The following is a 21702-nucleotide window of genomic DNA, read 5'->3' on the forward strand; positions in this document are numbered from 1 at the left end:
TTATCATTTCACATCCAAAAAGTAGTAAGAAGAGCTTTTTGTTACACAAGAAGTGGTCCAGAGACAGCACGAGACTAGCATCACTACTACAGCTGCCTGTAGAGCTCTTCAGTGAGGAGAAACCATCTGATTTACTCACAGCTCGTACTCTGACTCTACTCACTGTACGTCTTTAAACACAGAAAACATGTCATTCAATAAATAATAAAATCAAAGATTAAACACTAGCTTATTCAGATGTAGAGGCTCTACACTTGTGTTAGACTTCATGGTTCCTCTATGGATCAGACAGTGCAGCTTAAGGCCCCACTGTGGAGAATTACAGCCAGCAGCTTCTTCTCACGTGCTCACAAGCTGCTAAAAGCACGGACACGGACAACAGCTTACTCACACGCACCCCACCAAGCACCTACCTTACAGAGAACACCCGCAGAAAATCACTACCAAATGCAAAGCAAGAGTGTAACACAAGTCCGAGTTCAAGAGAAACATGCCGCTACAGAATCGAGAAGAGAAACCAGATGGAAGCAGAGCGGCGGCGTCACGGACTGCCGAGGAGGAGAGCAGTGATGGGAGCTGGTGAAGTTTGCTCTGACGGCGTGCCGGCCTTCACTCCGTCTTCCCCTGCGAGTATTTCTCCTGCTGCCTGCGCTTGGCGTAGCTCTGCGCCATGGAGTTGACAATGGAGCAGACAAAGAAGCATACCATGATGACCACAACCTTCTCGAAGAGCCACGACAGCCAGCTCTCCTCCTGCCAGAGAGAACCACAGAGAGAAGACAGAGAGGAGCTCGGTCAGTGCGCTCGCCGAGGGCCACCCGTCCCCCCCACCTCTTCCTCTCCTCACCCCCACACCCTGCTCTTTCCCCTCTCTGCTCCTGATGCTGTAGGCTAGGTGGGGATCCAGCTCCATGTGCAGGACAGATAGAGATCAGGGGTAATAAAACACGAGGCAGCCCCCACCGTCCTCCCCTCACAACGCCCCCGCTGACCCCAGCCTGCAGCCTGCCTCCACCAAGTTAAATTGCCTCGCTTCTCTCCTGTAACTGCAGGAGGCTCAAGTTACAAGAAAAAAGGAACATTGTTCTAGAAATGCCTTAATCTGTCCTTGTGCAACTCCTTTTTTCTGCTCTGCATCTCAGTCAGCGTGTGGAAGGAGCAGCTTCGCTCTCAATGAACCGGGAGCAGGAGCGGGAGTGAGAGGGAGCTACAACTGGCTCTTTTTGTTGGAGACCGGGGGGTTTTGATGGATTGTCACTGGCGGAGGTGGAGGTGGATGGGGGAGGATGAGGCCCCCGCCCCGGTCTACAGTCAGTGAGGGTTCAGGCGGGGCACCGAGTGCAAGTGTGTGTATGTGACACATAGGGGAGTGACCACACTCACACACACACTCCCAATTGGTAAGATGGAGCATGAGTCAGCACGCCCCGCGCTACAGTAGTACAGTTCAATACAGCTCAGAGCCAGACCCCACACTGGCCCCTCTCCTCCCCCTCCCCCTCCTCCTCCCCCCTCCCCTCTTTCTCCTCCCTCTCCAGCCCGCCCAGCACAGCCCGGAGCTACTCTGTCATTCTGGCCCTAAACAAGCCCCTGTAATCTACTGTAACACTACAGGCTGGAGGAGAAGACGCTCACACCAGAGATCAGTCAGAAAAATCATTTAGAGTCAGACCCAGAGGGAGAAGTTGGAAATAATGTGCTCTTTAGAGAGAGACGGGTCAGAGGGGGAAATAAAAGAAGCTGGGATAAAGAGAAGAAAGGGAGCAGAAGAAAAAAAAAGGAGGGAGAAGAAGTGAAAGAGGCAAAAGTAAGGGGGCTGCATTCTTTCCTCAGCGCGCACACGTGAATGAATAGGAGCTGAGAGGCCCCTGTACTTACAGTCGGGATCCCCGCTCCGGCGTGATGGTGCAGCTTGGCCTTCTGGGCCTCCAAGTACTCCCTGAAGGGCTTCTGCAGTGCCGCACCCAGCAGAGGAACAGATCTGCCTCCAACATAGAAAGAGACAGGGAGAGGGGGAGAGGAAAAGGAGGGAAAGAAGGAAAGAGGTAGGGAAGAAAGAGGAGAGAAGGAGGGAGGGAGGGAGGGAGAGGATGGGGTGGTGGGGAGGAGGAGGGAGGGAGGGAGGGGGGGGGGGGGCACAAATCACGTCACATCATTGTTACTCACCAGCCCAAGGGCAGCAACAAAGGGAGGCATGCTGTCCTGTGTCCTGTACAGTGTCGTCGGTCTCCCCTGCTTCCCCCGTCTCCCCTCCGTGAAGGGTGAGACACAGACGGAGAGAGCAACGAGTGCAATCCCTCCACTGCTCATCCCCACACACACACACAAACACACACACACACACACACAGACGCGCTCTCACACAGAGGAAGGGAAAAAAAAAAAAAAACAAGAACGGGCTGTGCCGGAGAAAATAAAGCTGCTTCAAAACAAAAACAGTCAAAAGAAAATAAATGAAAAAGGAAAGAAAAGGAGTGAAGTGATCCTCAGAGAGCAGCCACGGCAGCAGCAGCAGCAGCAGCGATAGTCACCCACATTCTCCCGCTCTGCTCTCCTCTCCACACACACACATACTCTGCTTCCTCTGCCTCACACACACTCATCGGTGAACCCGTTCAACTCCCCTGCAGTGCCTCCTCTGCCGCTGCAGCGAGGAGAAATGAATGACTTCTCAGAACTCTCACATTTATCACAAGGCGGTTCCTGTAAGAACTAGTTTCAGCCAATTAATGAGGAAGTGAGTCGTACCCGAGCTGTGTCATCACTGGCTGAGACCTGGAGGGGAAGGCCCACAGGGGGAGGGCACTCCTATAAGACAGCCCATATTAGGAAAACCCTTTACGAGATTTAGCCACCCCCCCACCACCACCACCATCACCCCCCCTTGCTTACACACACACGCAAAGAAAAAAGAAAAAAAGACGCGAGAGACTGCAGAGAATGCCCGAGAATACTGAATCAGTGGCCCATCCCTTGGCTGGAGTTAGTGATTAATCACTAAACAAATACAAAGTAAAGACCCTCACTTCTCCTGCTTCACACACTCATTACATCCTCAACCTGTGTTCAGCTCACACACCTCTGCTCCCCGTCTCTCAAAGACATCACTCACATCAAAGGTTCAGGGGCAGGTTTGCGTGGGCGCTCGTGTCACATACGGTTGAGTTTATGGCTGATAACTTTCTCCGAGGGAGGCAAAGTCATTTCCGTCCCTTCCCCACCTCCACAAACACACACACACACACACACACACACACACACACACACACACACACAGGAATGAGTACACACACCTTTATAATGGTGAGAGAAAACAGGTTGTGTTGAATGGCTGAGTTTAAGACAAGGAAGCCTTTTAGTAATGATTAACCAGGTAATGGATATCCTCCATGTGAATAAAGAGGACAGGATGTCGAGCAGATGGATCATGTGTTAAATTAAACAATAGGAAATGGTCAGGAGGATCAAAAATCAAGCTTGTTTTGTTTTTTGTTGTTTTTGGAGGGAAACGAAGCCTCGACTTCTTCCCATCCCCCCACATCCAAATAGAAGAAAATCCTCATATTTACAGACACGAAAACTAATTCAAAAGCATCAGACGTGGATGAAACTGTGAGTTTGAACAAGAAAAGAGAGATTAGAGACACAGGAGACGTGGAGTTCTAGGTAAACAGGCAAAGAACAAAGAGTGAGGGAAAGAGTTTTTGAGAAATGGCGGGCGAATCATCTCCTACACGATGAGCAATACTGAGTCATGAGCCCGGGCAAATCCACCAACAAAGAGGCTCAAAGCTAGCAGTCTAAAACACGTTTTAATGCCTCACAGTCAGCTCCGTCTCTCTCTGTCTTTACATTAAATATCTCATGACTTTCTGCTTTCTGAGGATTAATTTTCACCCTCTGATGAAGAAGCTGTGAAACTGTTGGATTTTTGCTCTAGGTGTGTTCATGTTTTACCCGTGAGTACCTGTGAGAGCCTCTTTCTGTAAAACAAGTTCAGATCATCTTCTCTCTGACTCTGAGGAAGATGGTTGAATGTGTAAATTGTCAGGTAAACGTGTAATGAGCTGTGTTGTAGCTTTTCTGAAGGTTGTTGTAAATTTTAAGTAAAAGTTGAGAAATCTTTCACTTTGGTTTCTGACTTGTTCTTTTTTTGTTTCACGAGGAAGGTGAGAGGTGAAAAAAAGCTGAAAATGTAAACAGCCATAATATTATAACAGGAGAAATGTATTCTTAGTATTTCTGCTCTGATGTGCTGAACTTTAAAAAAAGTGTTACTAAAATCCTCAGTCTTGAGTAGAAGTTAAAGAAAACTCTTCACTTCTGTTTTTTTTTCTCAAAAAGTCAGGCTCTGAAAGTCTGTGGCCTTGGAAAACAGGGGAATAAATCAGTTTGGACTAAAGTATTTACAGCCCGTTTAAAAGTAGAGTCACAGTTTTACACTGTAAAAAAATAAAAGGTTAATTTTCTGTATTTTTTTTCTATAAAAGTTAATTTCAAGCAAAAGAAAAAAAAGACAAAGTTTATGAGAAGTTTAGTTCAGTAGAGAAACACCAGGCGGGTTTCTGAGAAAAGCATGCTTGTTAGTTTTTCTTAATTTATTTTAAGTTAAACCTTTGAAATGTCAAAGTTTGAATTGAATAAAACAAAGCCCACAGCTTTGTGTCTTCAGTTTGATTTAATCATGGTAAAACTCCAGCGTGCTTAAAATAAAAAGAAATTGTACAGTTTTTTCTCCAAGCTGTGTTTCCTCATCATTAAGCGGAACATTAAAAAGGACAGAAATGTTTTCTGGGTTTTCTAAAAAAAATATTTTAATTCAAATAAAATATTTTCTGTGTGATTACATCCTCTTTATTAAAATCTAAACCTTAGATCTTACAGAGACAGAAGAGTTTTTCTGTCAGGTGCATAAAAAGCAATTAATAGGATCAGTTCTATAAAACGTGCCTCTGCTCACTTTTTCCTCCTGACAGGAGAAAAAAAAAGGATAGAATTGATGAAAAGTCTTAAACTGAGGTGGTTTTTATATCTATAAAACACGCCTGTGTCCTCTCTAACTTTATAAGTCCTCATTTCAATTAATTCCAGAAGAGCAAAAAGCTGTAGGTGCTGCATTTACGTAGGATCTGAAAAACAGCATCCAGTTAGTTTATGTTGTTTTTATCAACTCTTTAAGAGCATGTTTTACACCTGCACATGTGGTAAATCACAGGAGGTGTGTGTGTGATATATAACGTCTTTATTAACTTCTAACATGTAAGGTATGTAGGCTGACAGAGTAAAAGCATCAAGGTAACGTCACAGCTTCAATTAGTTTCAGGCTCTTCACACAATAACTTACATTTCTTCTGATTAAATCATAAAAATTTAGCAGTAAAAAGTTTATGTTTCATAGATTTATGAGCTCTACATGAACACCTTTTATATCTCATGCAGATCTAAGACCAGGAGCGGGGGGTTAATCTATGAAATGAAAGAAAAATGTGTGTGTCTGCTGATATGTCATGTGTGTGAGAGGAGCTGCTCCGAAAGAAAATCTGACGCAGTAAAGAGTTTGATTTTCTTTTTTTTTTCTAAAGTAAGTGATGAACTTAAAAGAAAAATCCAAGGAGAAAATGGACAAAAATTTAAAACTGCGATCTCACACACCACGTGCCTCTCACAGCTGACAAATTTACTGCTTCTTAGAATTCAGATTCCTCCAGCACTGAATAAAAAGATGGATCAATATTTCTTAAATGTGAAAATTTCTGCTCCACAGACAGTGAAACCCTCAGCAGCAGCAGCAGCAGCAGCAGCAGTAGCATCCTCTGATGCCATCCTCCTCATCATCATCATCCCTCTGTCCTATTTTTTTTTTCAGTGTGGTCGTACAGTAAAAACACCAAACACAACATGGTGGAGCAGACCAAAGTGTTTGACATTTTGCAGCAATGTGTTTTAGAAGAATTTAACAACAAGCTGTCTGCTGGTGGACTCCACCATCACAGTCAATTTGAGCAGCAATGCATCAAACTGTGGAGCCACAAATTTCATAAAGTAACCCCTCACACACTCACACACACACACCTCACACCACACACAACGGGATGTGTGTGTGGTGTTTTTATTTATTTGAAGAAAAGTTCAACTATTAGAAAAAAATGTGCATCCTCAGCATTGCTTTCTGTCTGTTTGAAAAAAAACGTCAGATTATAAAAAAAAGATGTGTCACCTGCAACAAAAGGAATCCTTCATCGATATGTGTGACAAACTGTTCAGGAAATTCAAACTCTGTAATCTTAGATTAAAAAAAAAACTAAATGAAGCTCAAACTTTATGTTTTTGCTTTAAGAAAAAAAATATGATTGTGCTCTTACACAATGTCTGCTGTGGGCTGCAGGTTCATGCTTCAGCCTTCTTTGCTCTGAATGTGAAGTATTTTTATAAACTGTGTAATTAAAAGCTGCACATCTGTTTGACATTTAAATTTCTGCATAAACTCTCATTCTTCTCATCATGTGAAAAGGACAAACAGGTCAGAAACCGTGCCCTGCAGATAAAAAGAGCTGAATCTGATCAATACTGGATGAAGAGTGGAGCAGGAGATGACACAGCTCGGAGAAATGGAGGGAAACCCCCTCTTCGCTCCACTTCCTGCTGCCTGATTATTGCAGTAAAGGGTTAATCTGTAAGCGCCATCTCAGCCGCTCATTTTTTAATGATCTATCATTTCCTGCTGCCGTTTGAGCGTACAGAGAGTTTGTGCGTCCTGCGTTGGTTCTGTGAAAACTCAATCCCACAGACCATGAGACAGAAGCAACCTTTGACCCGCGTGCCCTTTCTTCTGACGAAGCCTCCTGACTCCGAGTAACACTTCAAAGTCACATTTTTTGTACTTGATGTTCATAAAAATCCCCAAATCAGATCACACACGCACACACACACGCACGCAAACACTTGTGCCCTGACGCCACAGGCAGCAGTGATAGAGAACAAGGGCTCACATGACAGCCAAACCCCCGGCCAGGTCCGACTGGTTACGACATCATCACAACAACTGCTTAGGCAATCACCCGCGTTACCCAACGCTCCACAGGGCCACAGTTCACACCTAACACAACAGCAACGCAAGGCACACACTGTTGTTGGGCAGAGCTCTGACCTGAGGCGCTGGGACTCTGACCTCTGCATCATGCCTCTGAAAAACACTCCTGTTCTCCTTTTATCAGCCCGACGAATTAACGCTGATAGGATGTGATTTTATTAAGCGTTGGAATGATGAGATAATGGAATCATAGGAGGAGGAGTGTGTCCCCGTTTTTGTAAGGAAAATTTTGACTCACGTGCAAATGTTGTAAGGTAATATCTGCGTGTGTTCGTGTGTGTGTGTGTGTTTGTCTCTGAGCAAGTGTGTGTCTGTTCCCCCTCCAGTTCATCGAGGCTTTTTCCCAATGACTTCACCACTAAAGCATGGAGCCCACTCCTGGACGGAGATCCCCTTTGCCCAGCGTGTTTATCACATCCCTGCTCCACAGCCATCCATGTGTCAGCCACACACACATATATATCCACACACACACACAAGTTCGGACACATGCTATCCTCTTGGGAGACTGCAGTGCTGCCAGGAAATCAGGGGGCACCAATTATAGCAGTCTATTATTCCTCTCACTTCCCAGACAGCCACATAAAACAGCCCTCCAACCCCACACAACCTCCCCCATCAAAGTTCAGGTCCACAAGCCCACACCGACCGACCGACCCTCCTGGTCTGAGTGTGAAGGTGTGTGTGGACTTGCTGGGTCACTGGGTAACCAGGCCTGGACTTGTCTGATGGTGAGAAAGAGTTGCTCAATGAGTCAGATGTGAGTGGAGACGCATTGGGACGAGTCATGCTGCTGTTGGGAGAGCGGCTTGAAATAGATGGAGAAGAAGACAGAGAGACGGACATTCAGTGAAGTCCAACAGCCGCCTCGTCCCCTGGTGTCACATCTTAGGATTCAGAGCTTATCATGCTGTAATGTTGTTTGTATAGGGACAGGTGATCTAAGATTCACATCATATGACAAAACTTGTCTCATTAGTTACTGAAATGATGATGGACACAAACCCAAGGTGAGCGATTGGGTTGAAGTTATGCAAAATAAAAAAGGTGATTATCTCTGCTGTTAATAAAAGTTAAAAAAAAAAAAATCTGAGCAGAATAAATAAAAAATCATGCTAGAATTTCATAATACAGAATTCACAGATCCCCTGGGTTTATCTGTTGCTGCTTTTATATTTATTTTCTTTATTTCATGCGTTTATTTTAAATGACTGTTTGTGGTGTAGAAATGATGATTGGTAAATCAGTGGAGGAAAACAGGTACACAAAGATTTAATTTTGTAAACTTTAGTTCCTTTTCTGCTTTGTGTTTCCTTTATTTTGTCACATAACAACTGTTTTTTGATATATTTTTTTTAATAAAGGAAAAAGAAGACTATCTAAGAGATGTTATCATGTCTGATGAGTGTGTCATGTCGTCTGTACACTTCACTGGCTGCCTGTGACTTTTACAGTTGATTAAAAATACTTTGAGTATGTTTTCTTTTATATGCCTGTTTTCTTATCTTATTTTATTTCAATCTACCTGTACAGCACTTAATTTACTGCTGTGGTTGTTTTTAAATGTGCTTTATAAATAAAGTTGGTATGGTAGTTGGTACAGGAAAGTGAAACATCTATGGATGCAGCTGACTTCATCTTCTTATGTTAGAGCTTTATCATGGTTAAAAATAAAAAAGATTAAAAATGATAACTTGCTTTAAGGATAAGCTAATGTTCCTGAGATGTGCATCTATTCAGAAGAATCCAACCTGTCCTCCCATACTATGGAGCTCAGTAAAGCAGTGATCATGTTTTGGTGTATAGTAGCATTTTAAAGTGTATTTCTCTGGTTGACAGTACTCCATTACGGTCACAGTTAGAGCTGCAAACAGTAATGGTTTGCTCTAAAGTAGACATGCACCGACGAATCTTTAATTTTGGGAGATCGGTGATCAGTGATGGGTGATCGGCCCATCCTTAAATCTGAAATTAATCATATATACCTTCAGGAAGGTCTGACAGCAACCAATTGGTTGTTAAAGCAAAAACATAAAGATCTTATTGTTTCACAAGTACTGTATGATGATTTTCAATAAAACAAGATTGGAACATTAAACATATATTCTGTCAGTTATAAAAAAAAAAAAAAACGGTATTGGTATCGGCCCAAGTTGGTATCGGCAGGTCAGGCTTTTTAAAGATTGGTGATCGGCCAGAAAATTGTGATCAGTGCACACCTACTCTAAAGTAGGTATGTATATTTGAAAAGCTGAGCATATGTTGTGTCTGAGTGGATGAGCAGCTATCATTAAGTTAAATGAAGGCTTTGTCAGAACCAGCACAGGTGAGGACTGGTGCTGCTAGCTCTGCTAACATGACCCACACTTCACAAACCTGTCTCCCTGATCCTGGATTAAACCTTTCAAACAAAAAAACTGTGCTCAGCTTCAAGTTTGTTTCCTAGGTTTAGATCAGATAGAAATCAAGTTTCTGTTGGAAACAACTGGTAAATTAACTGCTTTGGAAAATCCCTGTTTTGCAGTTTTTCTTGTTACTGTCACAGTCTGACATTTCCATTAACATTTATCACTCCTTTTATAGTTCTGTATCCTGTGCCCTGTTCTGTTTGCTGTTTATTACATGAGTCCTCTTCAGTGTTGAAGATTTCTCTGTCACAGCTTCCAGTTTCTGTCTTTAACCTCTCTTCCTTTTCTCCAACATCTTCAAACCTTTTGCACTTTTATTCACTTCCTTCTGGGTATTCATTTGTTTACATAAAGTCGACTGAAGTCCATGATTAAAGAAGTACCTATAGTCTGTTATAGAGAAATAGCTGACTGTTACTATGAGTCATTGCTCAGTTATAACCAATCAGAATCAAACACCCCAACCTGAAGCAGATGTCTGTCTAACATGAGTCTGGTTCAGCTCGAGGTTTCTGTCTGTTAGAGGAAGTTTGTTCTGTGACTTACTAAGAGCTGCAAAGGTCTCCACTCATGGTGGGTTCAGATGAGATCAGAATGAATCTTTCCTTTAAAAAGAGATCTTTGTTAATGATGAAACATAAGAGTTCGGTTTAGATCTGCTCTGTTTGTAAAGTGTCACCAGATAACATCTGTTGTGATATGGCAATGTATAAACAAAGAGTGACGACATAAACCTGCAACCCATCACCTCAGTGTATGTGATATATAAATAAATATATTAACAAACATTGCCATCTGCTTTTCTGTACATTTTTCAAAGATTTGGATTTGGCAGTCCATGTGACAAAGACAAGACAGAGTTTTGAAAATTCTCCACCTTTGAAAGAGGTTGAGAAAAACTGCATTGTCAGAGATGTGCAGAAAAAAATGTTTGAGCCAGGACATTTTCAAACAGTCCTCTTATCCTCAAACTTGGCCAAATCACTTAGAAAGAGTTCAAATGTCCACAATCTAGAGTCAATCTGCTCAGAGGAATGGTCTCTGAACAGGCTCTATGGTGACACTGTCAATACATCGTGAACACCCACTGTATTTCTTTTAACCACTGTGGATCTCAGACAGAAAACAGGTAGTCAGTGAGAAAACCACACAAAACAAAAACGGAGTGAAATGATCACACTACAACACGACCAACAGATATAAAAGGCAGGAAAGGAACAAGGTTACACCACACAAGAATTAATGACAAGTGGAATAGATGAGATCTCAGTGTGACTGTCCCATAAAGTCATTGTCTGTCACAAATGCAGCACTGGGGGGGGTTAGCCACCCAGAACCAAGAACAGTGAGGGACTTTTTCAGGCTGTATGTATGTGCACGTAGTGACACCACTGTATGGAAACTAAGTGGGTCATCTATACTGTGACAAACTGTTCAGACAACCACAAAGGTTACCTGTGAAAAACTACAACATGACGCTTCCTCTGCAGGGCTATATGTTTTACATAGGCTGCTGTATAGATGTGAGGGCGGGGGGAGTACACTGCTTCACAAAATAATATTGAGAAACTGAAACCAGAATTTTCTACAAATGTAAAGCAAATTCTTTAAGCTAAAACCCTGCAATGTTAAAGAGATTTAATAAATGTTCATGTATGAACTGAATTGTTAAAAAAAAAAACTGTTTTGTACAAATAGAAATTTCTCTGTGTGTAAGATTAACAACAGGATTTAATGTTAGTGTTTTATCATCGTGTCTGCTTGAGATTTGAGTTTAACTCAAAAACAAAAGAATTAAAATTAGATAAAAACAGACTTACAATAAGAACTTCCTGATATAATGGACATTAACAGAGCTCTCAAAAGTTTGTTTGCTTCCTTTTATCACAAAATCCAGCATTTCTTCAGTGTGTAACTTTGGGAACAACAAGAATACTGATAATGTGATATCAAGGGATAACTGATAGAGAGAAGGAAACAATCTTTAAAGTCTGGGAAAAGTTGATCAAATCAGACAAGCAATAAATAAGAGTTGAAGTTTACAGGAAAGACACTTTGTTTCTAATTTGATTGAACACTGACTCAGCCAGACTCGTCATTGAAGCACTTCTTCCATTTTTCTCTTTTCATGAAGACTGAAACCTAGTCCTAACCTGAAATCTACAATCAGGAATGGAGAGCTTTTATTTACTTGGCTTTGACTAGTTTTACTTGGTAGCTGTTTTCTTTCTTTAGTTTTTAAAACCTGGATATTTACAGATCTTTTAGGAGAGAAGGAGTCGTAAAAATACAAATCTGCAGCTCACTCCATAAAAAGTTGTTAACTCTTGAACTCTTAGTCTGGTTAAAATATAACTAAATAAGGTTTAATCTTTTAACAGCATACAGATGTGCTATTTTTAGCTCATTTTTGGTGTTTTGTGGTGTGTGCATTTTAATGTATTTCCATATCTTCAGGCTCTGACTTAGGATTTGACTTAGAGCAGAACATTTTAAGATAAAATTAGTTACATCTAGGAACTTATTAGTGCAATGCCCACAAGTGTAACCATACTAAATATCCATGTTTTTCAAATAAAGTCCCTTCAGTTAATTTTATCTATCAGTTTGACAGTAGCTTTGTATATGAGTTTACATCCTGAACACGAAGAAGACAAATCTAAAAGTTTTAAAACAGCAGTTTAAGAAAAAAAATCTAAAAAAGAGAAACAAAAGAACTAAATTACTTCTAAATAAAACTGTTGTTTTGTGTGAATCTAACTGAAGATCCCGTAGCAGCCTCGTCTGGAGATTTGCACAGTAATAAAATGTGTTCGCAGTGTTGATTCTCTGAGGTTTGACAAAATAAAGTAATAGGCATATGATTTATGAGTTTGGGATAAAACAAATAAAGCTTTCTCATAATCAAGATTTATGTTCATCCTCGTTTCCCGGCCTTACACAGATTATCCACAACTGGACAGAGCGAGCAGAGTGTATTTATGGGGAGAATGAACACAAAGGACCCTCCGTTTGAGTCCTGCTTCTCTCAGAGCATGTTCAGATCCAGGCTGATGACAGGGGACTGTATGTGGGTTTTGACAGAGGTGTGGTGGGGTGAGGGGTCTGGATGGCTGCCTGTCTGGGTCCGTCTGAGTCAGGGCCTGTCTGGGATGACTCCTCTCAGAGAACACACACACAAACACACTCATGACAACTGGTGAAATTACAGCACACACTACGATGTTCATGGGATTTACAAAACAATACCCTTCAGTGGATGCTGCTGATTCAGAGCTTGGGGTCGGGTTCTGTTCTCCCTGATGAATGAGCTGCTCTAAAAATGACTCAATGGCGTACTGTTTCCTAAAACAACATACAAGCCGGTTGCCATCCTGGTGAATAAGTAACTTCATAGCCTGGACTTGTGCTTGTTGTAGGATTTGATGAGCGAGCAGGAGGGGAGTGTGAGACTCAGGCCCAAAACAAATGAATCAGAGATGAATAAAGCCGGAGGTCCTGGAACATACAATGCACCCAAGAGGCACATAACATGACACCGGACCTGGATCACACATCTGACCTCTCCCTGTCTTTGTGTGTGTGTCTCTTCCTCACTTACTCATCAAAGCTACAGTTACATTCACGTCTTTGTGTACCTCCTCTAAATCTCTCAGCCGGGCCATAAGCTCAGACACGGCCTGTACTACATGAAATTAACAATCTGTCTTCCTGAGCGATTGAATATTATTCTTTAACAGTTGCGGTGAGACCTTTTGGCTCACAGTCAAACCTCTCTACAGCCTCTGTATTTCTGTCACAGCTTGAGAGCCAAGGTAATCAGAATGAAAGTGGGGGTAGATGAGAAAATGGACGCCCCGCTGAGCCTCGCATTAAACTTAACGACTCAGTATAAAAAAGGAGTCGGCCACGACCCGCCGCTCCATCCCTCACTCTCACTGTCTTACCCTGTTTCCCCGAGACGCCGTCACCCTAAGTGAGGCGTCGGACTGTGTTTGGGTTTTGAGGAGAGAAGGGCAGGCAGTGGAAGGACTGATCAATGCCATCTTTGTCAGGGCGCTTCTCAGGTGACCAGCGCTCTCGGTGACTAACAGGATCGAAAACACTCCCTTAATGCAGATTGAGTTAAGGGGAAGACTTTACTCATACTGGGCTAAATATAGGATCAGTGACGTCATGGGGTGTGAGCACTGACTGAAATGCAGAAACATTTTGGGTTTTCATTAATCAATCTTGAAAAGGTTCCTCACCTACAGGAAATACACTGAATCAAAGAGGCAGTTACACTCTATTAAGAAAACCAAACTATGGAGCACCCCAAGGAGGATGTCTTGAGCCACTTTATTTTAAGGCCAACCTGCAACAGCGCGTTGCTTTGTGTTGCAGAAGTGTGAGAGGCAAATATTGCCACTGTTTTACTCACACCACACCTTTGTCAACCTCCAGTCTAAGAATATAAGACAATGGTGAAGTGCTAAAATTTGCCGTTTCTAGAGGGTCTGCTTGAGGCTGGCTCTGGAAGTCACATACACACCAAGACAAAAAAAAGCTGTTTTCAAAGCAGAAATTAACCTATTTACATCTTGGTTCAAAACGTCTCCTGTCTGAGTCGCTAATTTTGCTATCTGCACACACTGTACGGGGGGTGAATTTTTTTCTAACTCTACAGTTCAGAGAATATTCATGAGCTCACCCAATCAGAGGGACAGCTCGGGGTCACATGACTGACAGGCACCCTATAGGCTGTACGCGAAGCCCTTGCCACTACCAATATGGCTGCTATAGCCGATATGCTTCATTTTCCGTTTCAGAAACAGACGGGTGATGTCGTAGACTACGTTCATGTTTTATACAGTCTATGGTCTCATCATTATATGTGTTCAACATTGTAGATGAAGAGTTTCAGGGGTGTAAATATGCAACTTTTTTGTTTAAATAGTTAAAACAACATATTAATGAGACAGTGCTTCTGTAAGTATTACTCAAGTGTCCCCTGATTTAGTTGTTGTGTTCATTATATTGAGTCTTACTTTAGAAGTAAAGCACTTTGTAGTGAATTTTCAATTACTGAAATGTATTTTTAAAGAGAAGCTACAATTGGAACTCAGTAATTGGTAAGAAAATAGTCTGCCAAGGTGCAAAAAACTTCTCAGATTAACAAACATTAGCATCCCTCAAAAATCTGTTTCCTCACTTGCTGACTTTCTAACACCGCACTACTTTTACCTCCAGTACAGACAACCCCATGCTCAGTGTGAAACTACACAAACATGGTTTCAGTTTGAGTATGAGAAGGGGGATCAGGATCAGTCAAATTCAGTGGAAACAAGCAGAAACAGACTTTTGTTTTCTCCAGCAACACCACTTTTTAACTACTGTGAAAACCCCAAAATAGTTTGATTTGCATGTTTCGCAGCAATTTCACTTCTCCAGCAACCCAGCTTTCCTTGAGTTGGCTGGTAGTTAAAGGTCAGAAGAATGTGAGCTGACCTAGAGGCTAATTGATAGGTTCAACTGTTTTACATCTTTTTTTTTTTTTTTTTTTTTAATTTTTGTTAAAATATGAGGTGTGCATTTAAAACTAGTGGTGATCTGATTGTTGTAACTATTCTTCTTTTCAGGATAATTATTATATAATCACTGTGTATATGGCAAGTTTTCATGCAAATGATAAATATTTTTTCCAGCTCTCACTCTGAGCAAAAACAAAATGTAATTTGAGGTCTAACTGAGAAAATATAAACTTTGTTGAGGCTGAGTTGGAGAAAGTAAGTAGGGCACCTTTTTTACTAAGGTTTCGGGCTGCAGTAAGAAATTATATTATCACATGCACTGAACTGAAACATCAATAAGAGCCTCTTTAAGCTCAGAGGGTACCAACCTTGTTTAATGGTTAATAATAATACTTTTATTAAGTGTGCATAGGGCAGCATTTTGCAACATTTTTCATTTATTCTTTAAATTTGATGTTGTGATAAATGCTCATTACAAGCTCCTTAAGCTCAACGCCACATCTTATTTATTCAACAGAGACTGTTAAATTACTAACATTAACAACAAAGCCCCGAAACAATCCATCACATTTAGAAGATAAAACTGGTAATACCAGCTTAACATGGGTGCACCACTGCAAACGTCATTTTTTACAGTTGTCTGTGGACTTCTTTCACCTTCACTGATACCTTGTGTAAACACTACTGACAATTAGTCATCAAATTGCATCCGCTTTCAACCAACAGTTAAAAACTAATGAAACCCTCATTAACCATTATGAATAGAGAAAATAGATTTCTAAGATGAAAAATCTGCCCGGATTAATCATCCAAATAATTGACTGAGTGTTGCAGCTCTGAGTTAATCACACGGGGAATAAAGTAGCTGTCGTCTCTCTTTTCTCTCATTAAGACTGATTTAAATGTTGATAGTGAAATGTAAAGTTCTAGCATGTTCCAGTGAACAGCTCATCCACTCCTCGCCTTGCCCTGCCCTGACCTGTGACTCTGCCCTGGCCTCCCTCCGAGTGGGGCCGCCTGCGGTGATAGCCTTGTGTGGCAGGAACAGCCATCTGCGGGCCCTTTGTGCTGTTAATGGACTCCCGCCTCAGAGATGGCCTCTCATGGAAATGCATGTATTCTCATGTAGAAGTTCAGCCCCCCCCACACGACCTGAGCAGACCAGTTCCTACTGGAAAAGCTTTTCACGTCCGGAGTCTTCCTCTCTGCACCTCAATGGATTTCTCTCTGAGGTCCTGACAGTGATGGTCCCTCCTCTGATACACTAGTCTGATGGATTTGTCAAGCTCAATACAAGACACAGAGAGAGACAAACTGGGTCGTGATGGATTACTTTTAGTCACTTTGAGAGACGCTGCGAAAACAGGGTCCTGTTGTTCAGATAGTTAAATCAAGACAGGACTAATCTGGATTTAGAAATCTCAAATCTGACTTTCCAGGTTCAGAAAATTTGTTCACCTTTAATGACTTTCAGTTTTAGATTCTGGATCAAATGGGGCTGATTTTTTTGATTTAAGAAGACCAAAGTGTGCAACAGCAAACAGGTGTTAGCTGCATAGAGTTTCACTGGGAGACAAAAACTGGGAGAAATACACACATTCCCTTCTATTTCAACAACTCTTTAACAGTTAGGGCTACTCAAGTCTGTATTCAAATAAATAAATAAATAAATAATCACTAAAATCTCAAAAATAAGACATAAAAGTATTTCATCACTTTTTGAAGGCGTTCTGACCCTTAAAGTGCAAAATAAAATCACTTTGACGGACAAAAATTACAAATCATAAATACATAAATACATTTAAATTTAGATAATTTCAACAAAAACGATCAAAACACGGCTAGTTTTTGATTTTCAATTAAATTTTGACTCAAAAGTTATAAAACGATTTGATGGTGACCTAGTATCTTTTCTGTGTGCTTTTACAGAAAGAGTTAAATACAACAGGTAGTTAATGTGAAAAAAAGGTATAAATAAGGGGGTTTATGTATAACATCAATGATTTTTTGTATGATAAATTTAAATATTTTACTTCATTTAACATACTTCAAATTCACCATGAGTCCACCTTTTATCTGGAATCAGTTTAACTTTTCTTTTAAGATTAAACTTTTCCACATCTATCAAAATACTAAAAGCTTTATCCTGATTGAAACCAGTTTAAGCTCTAATCCAAAACCCTTTTTTAACAAACCTTTTCTTAGATTTGTTCAACCTCAGCTTAAGTTTGAGATTAATTTAAAACAACTGATGAGTTACTCTCAGATGATGTGCCCATCTGTTTCTCTCCCCTCGTGTTTTTTCTCTTCCATGGTCTCACAAGCACAATCATCCCCAAAACACAAACTCAAACTTAGCACTGTCCCAGACCTCAGCAGAGAGTCCACCACAGTCACCACAGACAAGGTGTAAACACACAGAAGTCCTGCAGACGGTGATTCACCAGAGCAGCCCAGCAGGACTCATCACAACAGCTGTTTTCATAATTAGCGGAAGAAATCTATTTTTTCCTGTTCACATGTCATCACATGTAGCTGCTGAGAAAGTGGCCAGAATCATAGGCTGGAATCTCGTCTAAATTAAGCGACTCACAACAGATCAAACGAGGAGACTGGGGGCCCAGACAGCATGTCTAACACAGGAAAGCTCCCTGTTCCATTACTGCATGCAACGGTTGATCCCAAAGCTTTTCCTGCTGCAGATCACCTCCTCACCGGCTGACGAAGCCCCAGCTGAGATAAGAGAGAGGAGGACAGGGAGGGCTGAGCACAGACAGAGATAGATGTGCTGTTCTGAGGTAAATGAAGCACATGAGAGGGGCTTGTTAGGATTACTGACCCAATACAAATGTATAAAACCAGCACTGAATTAAGTTTGCAAAGTATTTCCATTATTTGCAGAAATAAAAGTACACAAAGAGTAGCTTTAAAGGATGACATCAAAACTAAGCTTTGACAAAAGTCTGCTGCGCTGAATCTAATCTTACATCTTGAGTGATTCATGCTGATTCACTTTCACCCATGTTGCTACAAGTTTGTCCTTTGTTTTAAAAACAGAAATGTAAGATAATTACGTTTTGGATCAAAAAGGGTTAGAGTTAAAACTTGTCTGAAAAATGTGAAGCACAGATACATGAAACTAGTTTTGTTCAGTTTCAATTGTACTTGGTATCTTTACTCCTCCAGCACTGAGACAATACAATTGACACCATGAATACCTAGCTAAGATCATTCATTTTTAGGGGAATTACCCTTTAAAAAAAGGGGGAGTCACAGTATAAACTAGGATGATAGAATACCACTGAAAAGACAGAAAAAGTTTCAATGCAACGGTAAAGGTGTATTCATTTCTAAAAATCTGTAAAGGTCTGGTATCTATTTTGATCAAATCTTCGAACTCTCTCGACTTGAAATCCACAGCAGGGATTTTTATGACTAAAGGTGAAAAACTGCAAATGAACACTTTTTTTCAGCATAAAACTTCTTGACATATGAGAGCTTCAGATCTTGATCAAAGCCTCATTCAGACTGAGTCTGCAGATTTTTCTGCAAACTTAAACACTGACTGTACACGCACGGCTGGCCCTGAAGAGCAGACATCTGTACATTAGTCACAGGACAGAGGAAAGTTAACAAGTCTGATCAGACACACAGCTTATCTCACCCTCTTATCTGACCAAAAGGCATCTGAGGAAGGTTGTATTGTGACTTCCTGGCACTTCAAAGCACAATTATCGCTGTTGTCATCTAACTAGTGCCAACAGAAGGTTAGGAATTAAACGTTAAATGCTTTGCATGGCAGGAAAACAAGAGTGAAACTCAGAGATATAAAAATCTGTTACACACAAAGAGGTCATACTACATCAAACTGCTGAGAAATGAGGAACACAATGCCTCAGTTACTGAGTGTTAAAAGACAACACTCCTTTTTCTTCTAAAACTTTTGACATCAAGCTCTAAAAGGAGCATCAGACAGTCATAAACGTATAATGGAAATCTGAAGTCACTAATGTCCAACATGCTCTAAAAAAAGTGCCTTTGAATATTGTCTGACTTTTATTTCCAGCTAGTAAAAGAATGCTGGAGTTGGTCATTTTTGTTAACAGAGGTGATGAAAATGTCTGTTGACAGTTTTAGAGCCTCGTGACGTTAAAGCCTCAAATCCAAACCTCTTTACTTGAATGCGCAGTTTTCCATTTGTCACCGACAGAAAAACTACTGTCCGGATTCAAACTGCTGATGGGCGAGTGAAAACTTTCAGAATATCCTCTGAAAAAAGGGCCCGTTTTGGGTGTTAGGTCATTGGGTAATACACAACATGTCTGTGTCATGAAACAAGCCTGATTGCCACACAGCTATTTCTTAAATGTGAGTGAGTGTTGCAATAGAGAATATTTTCTGAATGAAACTTCAGAGGAACTCGTGAACACTCCCTGCTGAGTGGCTGAGGAAATATTCTCCTTTTAACCAAGCGTCAGTCTTTCCTGAGCTTGTCATCTTTTCACTGTCATATCTTAAAGAGGAAGTAAATGTGCTGCTTAGATGTGCTGAGTGTGGATAAAGAAAAAAAAACTGCACATATCACTCACTTATTACTAAAGTAAGTTAAAATTTAAAATAAATGAACTAATTAAAGCACTATAACACATGATCTGGAAGTTTTAGCTCTGCTTAAATGACTGTTAGTAAGTTTTTAACAGAGCTCCTGAAAGTCAAAGCTGCTTCTGTGTACTTCTTCAAAAAACAAACAAAAACACAACTTGAGTCGTAACTTTAATTAAATGTGTAGAAATTAACAACTTGATGGCCATTTAAATCATAATTAAAACTGAAAACAAAAAAGAACATGTTGAAGATAAATGAGAAAGTCTTTGTTCTCTTTAAGGACATTTCTGTGTGTGTGTGTGTTTACATGTGTTTGTGTGCCAGCTTGCTCACCTGACAGGAAAAGAGCAGGAAGTTCACTGTGTTAGAGCTGCATTACGTCACGTCATGCGAGAATGAAATCACTACGGCCAAAGTCCAACGGTCACTTCAGTCACCCACAGAGACCGAAACTGCGCCCTCCACTAGCAGACAGTGAGCGCACGGAGCCAAACAAACTGAGACAATCTGAGCGGAAATAATCAGATTAATCAACAATAAAGTCACATTTTGTGTCCTCAGTTAGTTTTTGTCTCCAAATCTGAATTATGGTCAAATAAAAGCAGAAACCAGCAAAGAAAGTTCAGAAAAAGAGATATTTATTAGAGCCCGACCGATATGGGATTTTTGGGGCCGATACTGATACCGATACTGGAGACAAGAAAAAAAAAAAAAAAAAAAAAAAAAAAAGCAAACGATATCTGATATATTGGCTGATATATGTAATAAATTCATTGATATACACAGGATATTTACTGTATATGAACTCAATTTATATCATAATACCCATATGATTCAAGATAGAGACAGAACACTATTAAATTAAAACAAGGAACTTTAACTATAAAACTGTCAACTGAGAACTGTAGTGTAAACCAATGATAAATAAGAACAAGCTGTAAACACAATAATAAATAAAGAAGTCAAACTGTCAACACCCTAAATAAGTCACACTTAAAACACAGTAAGTAGAAGAAAAAGTATAAAAGTCGACGTTAAAACGCTGTTCTATAGTCTTACATTAGATAATGGTTGACGTGTGAATTTACTGTTACATATATCTTTATTTCACAAAGGTGCAACTTACACAACGTTAAACATTGTTACACACTCTTTAAACTTACGTGAAAAAAACCTTGAATGCTCTCCTTGGCATGTCTTAACAGTGTGTTTTTGTCAAGGAGCACTTAAAAGGGCTGATTAATCGGTCAGGCTCTAATAATTATGCCCTAAATCAATTCAATCAAGATTATCAGATGTACCAAACACATCACATTAATACTGAAAACCTGGTGCATAACTTTTCAGAAACATCAGTAAACATTTTTGGGGGGCATGGCTCTAAAATCAGGATCTAAGAAAAAGTTTCCAAACACTCAATAAATCTGATTTCAAAGGTCAAAGTGCAGTAATAATCATAGATGGATTCTAAACTGGAAACTGAGGATTTTATTTTTGAAGCTTGGTGGCTCAGGCGTGAGAAAATGTGCTGTTACAGAATTTCCAAGACAGTTATTTTACTGTTCTGGTGTGTGTAAGTGTGTGTGTGTGTGTGTGTGTGTGTGTGTATAGTGGAGTGAGAGCAGCTACAGGTGCCTGTGTTTAAAGTGTGAAAAAAGGTGAACATTTGTTCCCTAGCACCTGTGTAGCGAACAGCGTCACTGCGGTCTGAAGGCCCTGAAGGCCTCAGATTGAGAGGCTGTCGCCCATTCATAAGCCCACATGTGACTGAGTGTGAAAGTGAGACAGAGGCTCAGAGAGACTGTGGAGAGGCCTCAGAGAGGAAGGAAGCTGACGGTTACAAAGTAGTAATGAGGGGAAACTTCCTTCAGAGAACAGGCCAACATCAAGTCAGAGTGAAACCTGATGAGATGTTTCAGTCTGAGTCTGCAGCTCATTGAACAGTGACTGACGATGAGGAGCGTTTTCAATTTCTAACGAGGCCACAACTTATTTAACCTTTGAGGGTTTGACTTTAAATGCAGCAAATCTGTTGATTACAAGAAACAAATCATTTTTTTCATATATTTTTTGTTAACAGAAAAAT

At 40.7% G+C, this 21702-nt stretch overlaps 1 protein-coding gene across 3 annotated transcripts in view; it reads right to left on the reverse strand.

Annotated features, from left to right (window-relative positions):
* Positions 1-548: 548 nt before the first annotated feature.
* LOC141791833 (vacuole membrane protein 1-like) overlaps positions 549-21702 on the reverse strand; it is an 87065-nt gene continuing 65911 nt past the window's right edge. For all 3 annotated transcript variants that reach the window (XM_074672493.1, XM_074672494.1, XM_074672495.1), the window contains 2 exons: positions 1879-1981; positions 549-753 (listed from right to left, as the gene is read on the reverse strand). In XM_074672493.1, the coding sequence (XP_074528594.1) occupies positions 610-753; positions 1879-1981 (247 nt within the window). In that variant the 3' untranslated portion in view covers positions 549-609. The remainder of the gene's footprint in view (positions 754-1878; positions 1982-21702) is intronic.

The sequence above is a fragment of the Halichoeres trimaculatus genome, unplaced genomic scaffold, assembly GCF_033239565.1.
Source record: "Halichoeres trimaculatus isolate MK-OKI-2021-1 unplaced genomic scaffold, fHalTri1.1 fHalTri1_scaffold_6, whole genome shotgun sequence".
NCBI lineage: Eukaryota > Metazoa > Chordata > Actinopteri > Labriformes > Labridae > Halichoeres > Halichoeres trimaculatus.